The following is a 14385-nucleotide window of genomic DNA, read 5'->3' as shown; positions in this document are numbered from 1 at the left end:
TTAAGCATCTGCAATGGTGACCTCGACCTGAACTCCTGGCTCGATTATGATAGAAATAATCTGCTTAACAATCTCAGAAGGGCTATGCAAGTCAATGAGTTGCTTGTAGATTCTCATCTGGAATTGGTCCCAAGTCTTAGAACCTTCACCACAAGGATTTTTTCTTGTACTGATTCTCAAAGTCTTGGTAAGCATCTGAACTAGTCCTTTCACTTTGAGGCTCTTTTCCTTTGCGCCTCTGATCAAGTCAGCACACACCTTCTCTAGGGACTTTACGTTGCGGCTGGTTAGGATCATTCCAATTCGGTGAATCACTGCCTCTGGCTCCACGGCTGTTTTTCCGGTATTTTTAAAAGTCATGGCTGCGGTGCGGCTTCCTGACCAACTTGGTCCTTGGCGAGAGAGAACAGTGGGTGAGTCAGGAGCAGAAGCAGGCAGAGCATAGCTCCACTGTACCAGCGACCGAGTCTTCCTCGAAAAGGATAATAGCTGTTCTAAAGTCTTTGCTAATTCCATCGTCTTGTCCTTGGTATCCATTGATTTTCTTTTCTCTTGAGAACTGGTCACTTTTTCTTGACTCTTTTGTATGTTGAATAATGCCAGTTTGTATCCTGAACATTTAGAACATTATTTTGTGAATCTCTGGATCCTATTAAAATCCTCCAGAGAATGCTGATTGTTGCTGTGTTCAGCAGTCATCCTGGATCGATACTGTAAGGTCTGTCTTGGCCTTTTTCCCCCAGTTGGTTCCAGTGTCAGAACAATTTTCAAAGCCTGTTCTGTGCTGCTTTGGGTCTGTCTTACATCGGTCTGTGCACCTCCAGGGTTAGTCTTGGACTTGTATTGTGCTTTATATTGTTCAGTTTTTCAAGGCCTTTGCTATGCTGCTTTGGGGTGTTCTGTGCATATGCACCGCAGGGATGAGCCCTGGGCATATGCTGGTTCGTACACAGAGGTGGGGGTAGCCTTCTCCAGCTCTCCTCTCTGGGATTCTTCTCAACTTCCTGTCTCTGTCCTAGAGCGAGATCAACAGAGTTTCTCTAGGAGTTCTAGTTGCCAATGTCACTGCCATAGCAAGAAAAATACAGAGAGGGAAGAAATGGAGATCTCTCCCTTACAACTCTTTGAAACCCAGGAACCTAATTTTTGAGTTCCTCAATCTACACAGACGGGGTTTCTCGGAGAGTTTCAGCTGTACACACTGCCATGGCCACAGCTCACTGTGCACCCGCCCTCAGGCAAAACACACACACACACACACACACACACACACACACAGAAACTCCCTCCCATGTGGGCTCTTTCTCCAACTTTGACTCTGCTTTTGTTTATATATTTCAGAGTGCACAGGTAGTTGCTTTTTGTATTTTATCCAGAGTATTTAGTTATATTAATTAGCAGCAGAGATAGGCTTTAGTGAACTACTCCATCTTGGCTGGCACTGGAGTCTTGAAATAATTATTTCTTAAATTAGTCATTTAATGTCTGTCTCTTCCACTATACTGAATGACAGTAGGGACTATTTTGGTTTTGTTTATTATTGTACCTCAAACCTAATACAGTTCTTGGCATATACTAAGTAGCCAATACATATTTATGGAGTAAATGAATGAATGGACACTTTTCAAATCTCATCTTGCTTGAGATTTTTGCTGCATTCTGCATTATGGGTTATTCCTATCTCTTGGAATCTTTCTTCCCAAACTTCTGTGTGAAACTGACAGCTTCAGAAATTGCTGTGAAAAGGGGGATACCGACATAGTCACCCACATAGGCACAAGTACAACCTTGGTCATAAATGCTCAGTCACCATTTTATCATCCTAGAAAAGAGAGATACAGTCATCACCCTCTGGTATCTGTAGAGCGTTGGTTCCAGGACTCCCTGTGGATGCCAAAATCCAACAGATGCTCAAGTCTCTTATATAAAATGGCATACTATTTGCACATAACCTGGGCATATCCTCCTGTATACTGTAAATCATCTCTAGATTACTTATACTTAATATTAGGTCATTAAATATTAATTAAAAAATATTAAATTAAATATGAAATGTCCCACTTCAAATCAAAAGTTTAGTTTATTATACCTCAAACAAGAAGTGGTACAGTTAATGAACGTATGCGCCTAAAGTATCTACACAGTTTTGCCATCTCAACAGTAGCTTGTTTATGCCAGCAGCAATGAAGCCTGGAGAGGCAATGGCCATGAAATCACAGAAAGCGTTTTCCACAGCTTATTGAGAATTGAATATTTCTCCTTGCAAGAAGTGGTCCGAACCCTGGAAGAAGTGGTAGTCAATTTGTGCAAGGTCTGGTGAAGACGGTGGATGACAGAGAATTTTCAAGTCTTTGTAGTTTGAGAACCATTGTTTTTTGCAACATGTGGTCTTGTAGGAGAATTAGCCTGTCTCTATTGACCAGTCTCAGTTGCTTAATCACAAGCATCCTCATCATTACATCCAATTGGTTCCAGTAGACATCCACTGTAATCGATTGACCAGGTTTCATGAAGCTGTAGTGGATAATGGCAGTGCTGGGCCACCAAACGGACACCAATTAGCTTTTTTTGATGAATATTTGGTTTTGGACTGTGTTTCAGCACTTCATCTTTATCCAACCAGTGTGCTGAATCTTTGCAATTGTCAGAAAGAACGATTTTTCATCACATGTAACAATACAGCGTAGAAATGGTTCGCCTTTATGTTGTGACAGCAAAGAAAGGCAAGCTTCAAGATGATTTCTCGCTGAGCAGCACCATGGCGGTTGGCAAGAACAAGCGCCTTACGAAAGGCGGCAAAAAGGGAGCCAAGAAGGAAGTGGTTGATCCATTTTCTAAGAAAGATTGGTATGATGTGAAGGCACCTGCTATGTTCAATATAAGAAATATTGGGAAACACTAGTCACCAGGACTCAAGGAACAAAAATTGCCTCCGATGGCCTCAAGGGTCGTGTGTTTGAAGTGAGCCTCGCTGATCTGCAAAATGATGAAGTTGCATTTAGAAAATTCAAGCTGATTACTGAAGATGTTCAGGGCAAAAACTGCCTGACTAATTTTCGTGGCATGGACCTTACCCGTGACAAAATGTGTTCCATGGTTAAAAAATGGCAGACTATGATTGAAGTTCATGTTGATGTCAAGACTACCGATGGTTATTTGCTTCGTCTGTTCTGTGTTGGTTTTACTAAAAAACGCAACAATCAGATACGGAAGACCTCTTATGCTCAGCACCAACAGGTCCGCCAAATCCAGAAGAAGATGATGGAAATCATGACCAGAGAGGTGCAGACAAATGACTTGAAAGAAGTAGTCAATAAATTGATTCCGGACAGCATTGGAAAAGACATAGAAAAGGCTTGCCAATCTATTTATCCTCTCCATGATGTCTTTGTTAGAAAAGTAAAAATGCTGAAGAAGCCCAAGTTTGAATTGAGGAAACTTATGGAGCCTCATGGTGAAGGTAGTAGCTCTGGAAAAGCTACTGGTGATGAGACAGGCGCTAAAGTTGAACGAGCTGATGGATATGAACCACCAGTCCAAGAATCTGTTTAAAATTCAGACTTTTAATGACAAATAAAGAGTCCTATTTGTGGAAAAAAAAAATGATTTCTCTTCTGACGCTCCTTTAATTCATGTGGCACCCATCTGTCTAGCTTCTTTACCTTGCCAATTTGTTTCAAATGGTTTAATATTGTTGGAATAGTAACGTCAAACCTTGCTGCTAATTCACGCATAGGTTGAGATGGATTTGTTTCCACTACAGCTTTCAGCTCATCATTATCCACCTTGGTCTCTGGTCACCCAAATGGCTCACTTTAAAAATTAAAATCACCAGAATGGAACTTCTCACACCATTGACATACTGTGCGTTCATTAGCCACATCCTTCCCAAACACTTCAGTGATATTTCGAGCTGTCTGCACTGTATTGGTTCCATGATGGAACTCATTCAAAAATAACACGAATTTTTAACTTCTCCATTGCTTCACAGAAATTGCTGTAAAATAAATGTGAAAGATAATCACAAGTCAAAATGTGCAATTAAAAGACTTAGGATGTACTTTCACAATAGGGAAAAAAAAGAAGTGTCAAAGTGAAATGTCAGCGATATCAACTGTCAAACTTAGCATTTAAGGAAATCGGACATTTAATATTTAATGACCTAATACACTGTAAACGCCATGTAAATAATTATTATACTGTATTGTTTAGAGAATAATGACAAGGAAAAAATGTCTACACATGTTTAGTACAGATGCAGCCATCCTTTTTTTTTCCTAGTACTTACAATCCACAGTTGGTTGAATCCACAGATGCAAAACCCATGAATGCAGAGCCCATGGATATGGAGGGCGACTGTATTTGTTAACTGCATGGTGGCACTTTTTTTGTTTTCCTCCTATTACCTATTACTATTGAATCCAAAGTCTTCTATGTCCTTCCATTTCCTAGTTATTTACCTTATGACTTTCCTACATAACTTCTTGCTAAAATATAATTTTCAAAAAGTTAAAAACATGACTCTTATGCAAATATAAACAGAAAATATGTCATGTTTTATTCAACTCATTGATTAATCAGAGAACATGTAAGATAGTAAGACTAGGTCAAAGAAAACATTGAGGAACAGAGAATTTATATAGTCAATCAGTCAAAGGAATGCTGAAATAAATTTGCTATTAATAATAGATGCAAATTCCTATTAGACAAGAGACATAATATTTGGAGTTATATTTTTTACCAGATGGAAAACAATTCAATTTCTGCCAGAGTTTTATTTGTATTGCTAAGGACAAGGATAGTGTGGATTGCTCTCCAACAGGATTTATTTGCATTGTTATCAGTTTTCTATAAGTTAACCACTACCCCTATAAAGTTGTAAAATAGCCTCATCAATAGAAAGTCAAATTAAGATGTACACCCGTTCATGATCAGATAATTCCCAGAGAGTCTAAATGACATCCTGCATTTCCACTGAAAGGACCCCAATAATCTGTTCTACTTATTTCCAAGTTTTGGATATTTTTTCTTAATGCTCTTTATCCCAGATAGGAAAATTTTATTTTTTCTTTTCCTTTGTTCCTGTCGCCCTTTCCTCATAGAATGTATTTTCCTCTCCCCCTGCCCAGTTGTATTTCTCAGTTTCTTTACATCTTGGTCTCAGCTTTTTGTTTTCTTCCTCTTTCACCCTTATGTGACACAGCCGATGGCGCAGATATTCATTCCCTAAACATTTGAGGAATAATCTGGAGTGTTAGTTTTTCATTTTGGGGGATACTAAAGTGGTATTACTTTTATTAAAAATGATCTTTACTGGTTTGGCATATTTATATCATATCCTTAGTTTTACTTTAAGTTCTGTGAGGGTAGAAACTACAATTAATCTTCTTTTATCTACAGAAATTGTATCCACTAATTCAAGGATGGTAAATATATAGCATTTGTGCTACCACTCTGCTTAGCCATAGCTTTTACAGATAATGACAATTAATGTCAAAGTCCCTTTTGTTCAGCCTGGACTGAGCCTTAGATTCCTTCTTAACACAAAATTTTAGTCATCCACTATGAATCAGTTGCAGTTGGCACAAAATGGACATGTTTTAAATGCATGTTTTTAAGAAACATGTCATAGAGCAATCTGGTTCTAGAATTGGCATCTTAAGTAAGATCAATCAGAAATTAGAATTGTATATGTGAATATGTGGACATAATTTTTGTCTCTCTCCTAAAATAAAAATGTCTTTTGGGAATTGTTCCAAAGTGACTAGTTGTATGGAGTTGATTATAATTTTACAAAGTACGTTTTCCTTTGCCTTTTTGAGCCAAAAATTCATGCAAATTATCAAAGTAGATATATTTCTCATATAAAAACATTTCTATTATGTGACTCAGTGGTTAACCTTCTGGAAAATAAAGACATGGATTTATTAACAATACATCTTTTTTAGTGTATTTACATTTGATCCTAAAGTAATGTACTTTGGATTGAAATGTTGTTTAGAATCTTAAAATTAGTCATTAGATCTGGGCACAGTGGCTCACACATATAATCCCAGCACTTTGAGAGGAGAAGGTGGGAGGATCACTATAGGTCAGGAGTTTGAGACCACCCTGGGCAATATAACAAGACCCTGTCTCTACAAAAAATTAAAAAAATTAGCAGGGCATGGTGGCATAGGCCTGTAGTCCCAGCTACTTGGGAGGCTGAGGCAGAAAGATCACTAGAGCCCGGGTATTTGAGGTTTCAGTGAGCTATGATCACGCCACAGCCTTCCAGTCTGGATGACAGACCAAAACCTTGTCTAAAAAAAAAAAAAAAAAGTGCTTGATTCGGCAGCACATATGCTAAAATTGGAACGATACAGAGAAGATTAGCATGACCCCTAGGCAAGGATGACATGCAAATTCATGAAGCATTCCATATAAAAAATTAGTCATTAAATCTGGAGAGTCTTGTCATAGATCAACGAGGGTTCAAAACCAAATTAGTCACTCCCTTTGTAATAGAACAGTGGTCCCCAACCTTTTTGGCACCAGGGACTGGTTTCATGGGGGAGGGTGAGATGGTTTCAGGATGATTCAAGCCTATTACATTTATCGTGCACTTTGTTTCTATTATTACATTGTAATATATAATGAAATAATTATACAACTCGCCATAATGCAGAATCAGTGGGAGCCCTGAGCTTGTTTTCCTGCACCTAGACAGTCCCAGCTAGGGGTGATGGGAGACAGTGACTGATCTGACAGGAGGTGGAGCTCAGACAGTGATGTGAGCGATGGGGAGCAGCTAGCTATAAATACAGATGAAGCTTTGCTCGCTTGCTTGCCTGTTGCTTACTTCCTGCTGTGCAGCCCGGTTCCTAACAGGTCATGGACCAGTACCCCTGAGCCTGGGGACTGCAGAGATAGAAGAAATTTACAATAAGCGTTAGATGTATCCTGTGTCCAAAGCACTTGGTGTTTTATACCGGGTACTAAAGAGGAGGTAGGAAGGATCTATTGGCTTATTTAGTGTTTTCCTTAGAGCTCTTGATACTCAACATAGCATAATTATGAAAAACATGGATTATGATGCTAAACTTCCTTGAGTTTTGCTTGGACAGATTATTTAACCTTGCTCTGTCACAGTTTCCTCATCTTAATGGAGTTGTGAAGAATTTTTTTTTTTTTTGAGACAGTCTCACTCTGTTGCCCAAGCTAGAGTGCTGTGTTGTCAGCCTAGCTCACAGCAACCTCAAACTCCTGGGCTCAAGCGATCCTCCTGCCTCAGCCTCCCAGAGCGCTAGGATTATAAGTATAAGCTACCAAGCCTAGCCTAAGAATTTTTATTTATTTACATAATTGTGAAGACTACAAACACACAAACATTCGTACGCACATATATGTGTGTATGAATGTACATACACATTCTCTCATGTAAAGCATTTAGAACAATCTAAGGACATGGTAAGCACATGTTAATTATTATTTTATCTTTACAAATCAAACTGGATACCATTCCTCAAATGCTTCTTTACTAGTTCCAGATCTTTTCTCTTGGAAGAGATTAAAATTTATTTAAAATGTTTATATTATCATTACATAAATCTTTTGTTTCTCTTTGTAAATAGTTTTCTTGACCTAAAAAAGAGCTGTTTGCTCAAGAAACTCCTGCCCTGTCTGTCTAAAAAAAGAAAGAAAAGAAGATCCCAATTTGATCAGATACAGGAAAAATAGACCAATTTGAAAAATCTTAAAAAATATTAACTACTAAAGTCATAGTATTCTTCATAGAATGCCTGTAAGAGGCAGCAGTACTAAGAAACATGAATTTATGAACATAACTACTGCTTTTTTCCCCTCAGTTTGATTTAAATTTAATATCCTCCCACAATGGAAATGATTTACAATGAAAAGATGAACTGGAAGGAATAGGAAAATGGAAACAAGATGTCATTTCTTTTTACTATCCAACAGATTTGCCATATGTTTTGAAATGATGTTTGGCCATCTACAGTAAATGAAACAAAATGCTTTTTAAAATAATGTAACACTTTAAACTATTTTTACTACCAAACTCTCCCTCTCCCGCGAAACATTCATCTTACCGAGCAAAGGTTTATTTAAGCTCCACTTACATCTATGTTGTTTTTAGCTCATTTCCTTTTTAAAAAAGCAATTGGTGAGTTTATTTCCCAGTTTAGCTGTTATAATAAAATATAAAAGGCATTTTTGTTTTGGCCTCTAGTATAGCATTATCGAAAGCTACAAAACGCACAGCAAAAAATAGGACAGTATAAAATTAGAAGCTGCTGGTGTTTCTTCAGCAGCAGTTATTGTACTTGCAGTTGTTTTTCCCCCTCTTGCCACCAGCACAAATCTGAAAGTCACCTCTGTGTACCAGACAGCAATCCCCAAGTGTGTTTTTTAATAGAGGCTTTATTATTCTCATAGCATAAAATTCACCCTTTAAAAGTATACAATTCAATGGGTTTTAGTATATACACAGAGTCGTGCAATCATCATTACCCGTTTAGAACACTTTTTGCACTCCAAAAAGAAACCCCGTACCCATTAGCAGTCATTTCCCAATTCTTCATTTCCCCAGACACTGGCAACCATTAATCTACTTTCTACCTCTTCCAGACATTTCATATAAATGGAATCATAAATATGTGGCCGTTGTGACTGGCTTCTTTCACTTAGCGTAATGTTTTCAGGGTTTATCCATTTTGAAACATGTATCAGTACTTCATTCCTTTTTATGGCAGAATACTACTCCATTGTATGGACATACCAGATTTTGTTTATTCATTCACCAGATGATGGACATTTGGGTTGTTTCTCGTTTGTTGATTATTATGAACAGTGCTGATATGAATATTCATGTATAAGTTTTTTGTGGACATATTTTTTCATTTTTCTTGAGTATATACCTAGGAATGAAATTGCTGGGTTATATGATAACCTTTTGAGGAACTGACAGACTATTTTCCAGTGTGGTTGCACCATTTGGCATTCCCAACTGCAGTGTATGAAGGTCCCAATTTCTCCACATTCTTGCTAACACTTGTTATTATCTGTCTTTCTTATTATAGCCATTCTACTGGGTAGGAAGTGGTATCTCATTTGGATTTTGATTTACAATTTCCCTGATGGCTAATGACATCGAGCATCTTTTCATGTGCTTTTTGTCCATTTGTATATCTTCTTTGGAGAAATGTCTTTTCAGATGTTTTTTTTAAAAATTGTGGGTTTTGTCTTATTGGGTTCCAAGAGTTGTTAAAATAAATTCTGAATACAAGTCCCGTGGCAGATATATGATTTGCAAATAGTTTCTCCCATTCTGTGGGTTGTCTTTTCACTTTCTTGATGGCATTTTTTGAGGCACTAAAATTTTTAATTTTCTTCTGAAGTCCAGTTTATCTATTTTTTTTCCCTTTGGTTGCTTGTGCTTTTGATGTCATATTTAAGAAACTATTCTCTAACCCAAGATCAAGAAAATTTACTTTTATGTTTTTCTAAGAGTTTTACAGTTTTAATTCTTGCATTTAAGTCTGTGATCCATTTTGAGTTAATTTTTATATATGGTGTGAAGTGGGACTCCAGATTAATTTTTTTGTAATCCAGTTGTCCCAGCACTCATTGAATTTTCTTTCTTTCTTTTTTTCTCTACACACAGGGAAGAGGGATCTTCTCCATTGAATTTTCTTGGCATCTTTTGTCAAAAATCAGTTGACCATAAATATGAGGGTATATTTCTGAGCTTCAATTCTATTCCATTGATCTATATATATGTTCTTGTACCAGTTCTACATTGTCTTGCTGTAGCTTTATAGTATGCTTTGAAATCAGGAAGTATCAGTCTTTCACCTTTGCTCTTCTTTTTCAAGATTATTTTGGCTATTTTGGGTCCCTTGCGTTTCTTTCCCTATTTTTCTGCCTTTTGTGGTTTTCATTGAATATTTTATTTATTTATTTATTTTTGAGACAGAGTCTCTCTCTGTTGCTTGGGCTAGAGTGTCGTGGCATCAGCCTAGCTCATAGCAACCTCAAACTCCTAGACTCAGGCAATCCTTCTGCCTCAGCCTCCTGAGTAGCTGGGACTACAGGCATGTGCCACCGTGCCCGGCTAATTTTTTCTAAATATTTTTAGTTGTCCAGATCATTTCTTTCTATTTTTTTTCGTAGAGACAGGGTCTCGCTCTTGCTCAGGCTGGTCTCGAACTCCTGAGCTCAAACCATCTGCCTGCCTCGGCTTCCCAGAGTGCTAGGATTACAGGTGTGAGCCACGGCGCCCGGCCTCATTGAACATTTTATATGATTTCATTTTTCTCTCCTATCTTAGCATATTAGATGTACTTTTTTTTTTTTTTTTGCTTTTTAAAAACTTTTTAAAGTGGTTACCTATGTTCTCTTGCATTTTTATATGATTTTAGGATCAGCTTGACAATTTCTGCAAGAAATGAAACTGGGATTTTGATAGGTTTGCTTTGAATCTGTAGTTCAGTTTGGAGATTATTTCCATAATAATAATATTAAGTCTTCTGGTCCATAAACATGGAATATCTTTCCATTTTTTTAGGTCTTCTTTAATTTCCTTCAGCAATGTTTTGTAGTTTTCAATGCACAAGTCTTATACTACTTCTGTTAAATTTATTCCTAAGTATTTTATTCTTTTGATCCTACTGTAAATGGAATTATTTTCTTAATTTCATTGTTGGATTGTTCATTGCCAGTGTATGGGAATATGATTGGTTTTTGTTTATTGATCCTGCAACATTACTGTCCTTATTAGTTCTAATATAATTTTTAAATTTTTAATTGACATATAATAATTGTACTTATTTATGGGGTACAGTATGATGTTTCTATACATGTACTACATGACACTTTTTAAATTGACACATAATTGTACATATTGTACATATTTATGGGGTACATGAATATAAATTTTTTATGGATTCCTTAGGATTTTCTAGACACAAGATGATGTCATCTGTGAATAGTTTTACTTTCTTGTCTATAAATTGTGCTTTTCACTTTAACATCCTAGAGTATATACAAAATTGTTCTTGAAAAGTATAAGAATTGTAAAAATATGAAGTAGGTATTCAACCATTGCCAGAGACAATCACTGTTTTGATTTTTTTCACCATAGATTTGGTTCTATTATAGGACTTTGTACTCTTGTGCAAGGCTTCTTTCACTCAGCATAATGTTTTTGAGATTCATTCATACTGTTCATTCATTCATACTGTTTGAAATTCATTCATACTATTGTGTAAATAGTTGTTTCTTTTATTGCTGAGTACTGTCCATTGTGTATGCCCCATAGTGTATCTATTCTCCTGTTGATACCAATTCCTATTAATCTATACTACCACAAAGTTCAGATAACTGGTTTTTGTTTACATTAAAGTTATAAATGATGTTTACAATAATCACTGGAAGCTTTTTAAGATGTGGAAGTACTACCACAGAGTCTTTGAGTAACATACACTAGAGATTATGCAGACTAGTTGTGTTCGTTTACCACAAAGGACAAAAATTTAAAACGGCAGAGGTTGACCTCTGATTTTTATCTCTTTCTCTTCCTTTACAGCAGTGCTTCCCAAACTTTCATGTGCATGTGAATAACCCCAACAACCTGCGGATCTTGTTAAAATGCAAATTCTAATTCAGTAAGTCTGGGGTGGGCCCAAGATTCTTCATTTCTAATATGCTCCCAGAGGATGCCACGGTGCAGCAAATATCTTCAGCCAAATTGCACTGCTTCTCTTTCTTTGAACCTGTCATGAATTCCCATTTTCATGCCATACTTTCACTGTTCCCTTTGCCTATAGTGTGCTTCCTTTCTCTGTTTATCTGTAAGTTGACACAACTTTCAAATCTAAACTTGTTTCCTGGCAATACATTGGATGGAGAAGATGTGCAGAAATGTTGAATTTCAAATGATGGTAATGATAACGATAACAGTTAACATTTACTGAATATTCACTATGTGCCATGAATTGTTCTAAGCATATTTTGTTTTATTAATAATTTATCTAATTTTCACCGTTACACTTTAGCCACAGCACTCTAGTCCAGGCAACAGAGCAAGACTCTGTCTCAAAAATAAATAAAAATAAAGATAAAAAAATTTAAAAATCAATGTATTTTGATTGGAATTGTATTTATATATTAATTTGGGAGGAATTGGCACCTTTATGATATTAATTCTTCCTAGTCAAGAACATGGTATGTCTCTTCTTTTTTTATAGCATTATTTTTACATGGATTTTTTTTTTAGTTTTTTTTTTTTTACAGTATTTTGAGTTGCTGTTTTATAGTTTTATGTTTTTTAAAAAGGTCTGTCTTTAATTTTTAATGTAGCCAAATTTATTAAAAAAAAATTTTTTAGCTTCTGAATTTGGTAACACATGCTTTAAAAGGCCTTTTCCACTCCAAGATTATAAAATATTCATCCATGTTTCCCTTAGTACTTCTATGGTTTCATATTTTATCTTTGATTTTTGATACATATGTAGTTTATTTTGGCATAAAGTAATGATTCAGCTTTTTTTTTTTAAATATCTAACCAGTTATCTCATTATATTTATTGAGTAAGCCATCTTTCTTTCACTGATCTGGGATGCTAGTTTTATCGTATATCAAATTCAGTGTGTATTTGGGTCCAGTTTTAGTTTTTGCAATTTGTTCTGTTTCTATTCTAATACAGTAAACATTTAGCCTCTTTGGAGATCTAGGTGATTTCATCAAGATGTTTAACTTTCAATTCCCTGTGAATTCAGTATTTTTCTTCCCTTTGGAGATAAGGAAACTGAGTCTAGAGAAGATTAGTTATTTTTTTATCTGTGATTTTGTTTTTAATTAAGTTATGATCACACATAATTTTAAAATTTGTGTTTATCTCCTCTACTTTAATCCTTCTAATGAGTTGGTAAAAGCACCATTACCAATCACACATATATAGAAGTTCTACAGTTTTATGTGTTTCTGAAAAGCTGTTTAAAGACAATCCTAAATTATAACTTAGTCTGACTTAGGTAGTGAAGAATTCAAAAGTTTAATTTGCTATTTCTTGTCACATTGACTTTTAAAAGCATTTAACCTTGTAGATTGTCTATAAAATGTGATAAATGTTAAATATTCTTTATTTGATATTACACATAAACAACACTAAAATGCCTTTCAATAAATAAAAGGCAGCATTTTAGTAGACACAGGGAAATTAGATTGGCATAGTGAAGACCAAAAATATATAAAGTAAACATTGCTACCTTATCTCCAGCCCTCATCTTTAACAGGCTAATGAACACAAGCTAAAACACCCGTGAGTCTTGCTTGGTTCCAAGACAGTGAAGCAATTTCCCTAGTATTTAAATATATTCACATAACCAGTTATATAAATCTAAATATAAAACCAATCTTCAACAGGTTTTGAAATGGCAATTTACCATCCTTGTGAAAAGTTGAACACTACTAATTAATCCAATCATATCTTCAGACGGAAAATACAGTGATAGCATTTACTGTATTGGAATTACTATCAAAATTCAAAAAACCGAATTAACCACAAGCCTGTCTTAGTTAAATCAGGACTGTCCAACAAAAATATTCTGTCACTCTTTCATGATCTGAATTCTGGTGTATGAGACCAATAAATTATGGTACACATAAAAAAAGTTATGAGGTATTTCTGGTTTGTAATAAATAAGGCAGTGGCCTATTACTCATTAGTGGCTTTTTTGAGAGAAGCTATCAAGTCTGCCCTTTCTCCCTTCTTCTTAATGCCAGCGAAGATCATTTTTGTTCCAGGGATGTACTTCTTGGGATTCTCCAAATACTCCATCAGTGTATCCTCTCCCCAGGTGATGCCTTTGTTCTTATTGGCGTTTGTGTAAGAGAATCCAGCAGCCTTACCTGTCTTCCTCCCAAAGAGACCATGGAGATTTGGCCCAGTCTTGTGCTTGCCTCCCTTTTCCACAGTGTGGCACTGGGCACACTTCTGAACAAAAATCTTCTTGCCTTTCTCAACATCACCCATATTTAATTCTCTCTTTGGTTGCTGACGGCACAAAGGTTCCCAGTCAGAAGCCGGACGTCCCGCTCTCTCAAGATTAGTTATTTCTTGTTTCTTTGGATGAGGCAGAGAAGCCTCTTGTACTTTCCGTAGGGACAGCAGCTAGTAGTCTTCATTACCTTAGGGTAAGGATGAACCTCTACATTAGAAGACCCGGAGGAGGTACCAAGGTATTATTATAGTATTAATCCAGGGACCAAGGAATGTCTGGGTCCCCTCCTCTCTTTAACATGCCAGATTAGGGGAGCTATAAGGAGGCATATACAAGGGATGAGAATCTAATAACTCCCACTGCGGAACTCTGTTAATGTTGA

The 14385-nt window shown here is 36.3% G+C and overlaps 1 protein-coding gene, 1 non-coding gene and 2 pseudogenes across 2 annotated transcripts; 2 read left to right on the top strand and 2 right to left on the bottom strand.

Annotated features, from left to right (window-relative positions):
• LOC138391407 (small ribosomal subunit protein uS10-like) lies at positions 1 to 360 on the bottom strand. The gene has a single exon (XM_069481084.1). The coding sequence runs from the start codon at positions 358 to 360 to the stop codon at positions 1 to 3; it is 360 nt and encodes a 119-aa protein (XP_069337185.1).
• Positions 361 to 2758: 2398 nt separating this feature from the next.
• LOC138391406 (small ribosomal subunit protein eS1-like) lies at positions 2759 to 3586 on the top strand (annotated as a pseudogene).
• Positions 3587 to 6321: 2735 nt separating this feature from the next.
• LOC138392697 (U6 spliceosomal RNA) lies at positions 6322 to 6428 on the top strand. Its single transcript, XR_011234983.1, has one exon. It is a non-coding gene; the product is annotated as a U6 spliceosomal RNA (small nuclear RNA).
• A 7155-nt stretch (positions 6429 to 13583) lies between these two features.
• LOC138391405 (cytochrome c, somatic pseudogene) lies at positions 13584 to 14077 on the bottom strand (annotated as a pseudogene).
• Positions 14078 to 14385: the final 308 nt, after the last annotated feature.

Source organism: Eulemur rufifrons, chromosome 9, assembly GCF_041146395.1.
Source record: "Eulemur rufifrons isolate Redbay chromosome 9, OSU_ERuf_1, whole genome shotgun sequence".
Lineage (NCBI taxonomy): Eukaryota > Metazoa > Chordata > Mammalia > Primates > Lemuridae > Eulemur > Eulemur rufifrons.
The sequence above is the reverse complement of the archived record's forward strand: the minus strand, read 5'-3'. Positions and strand labels throughout refer to the sequence as shown.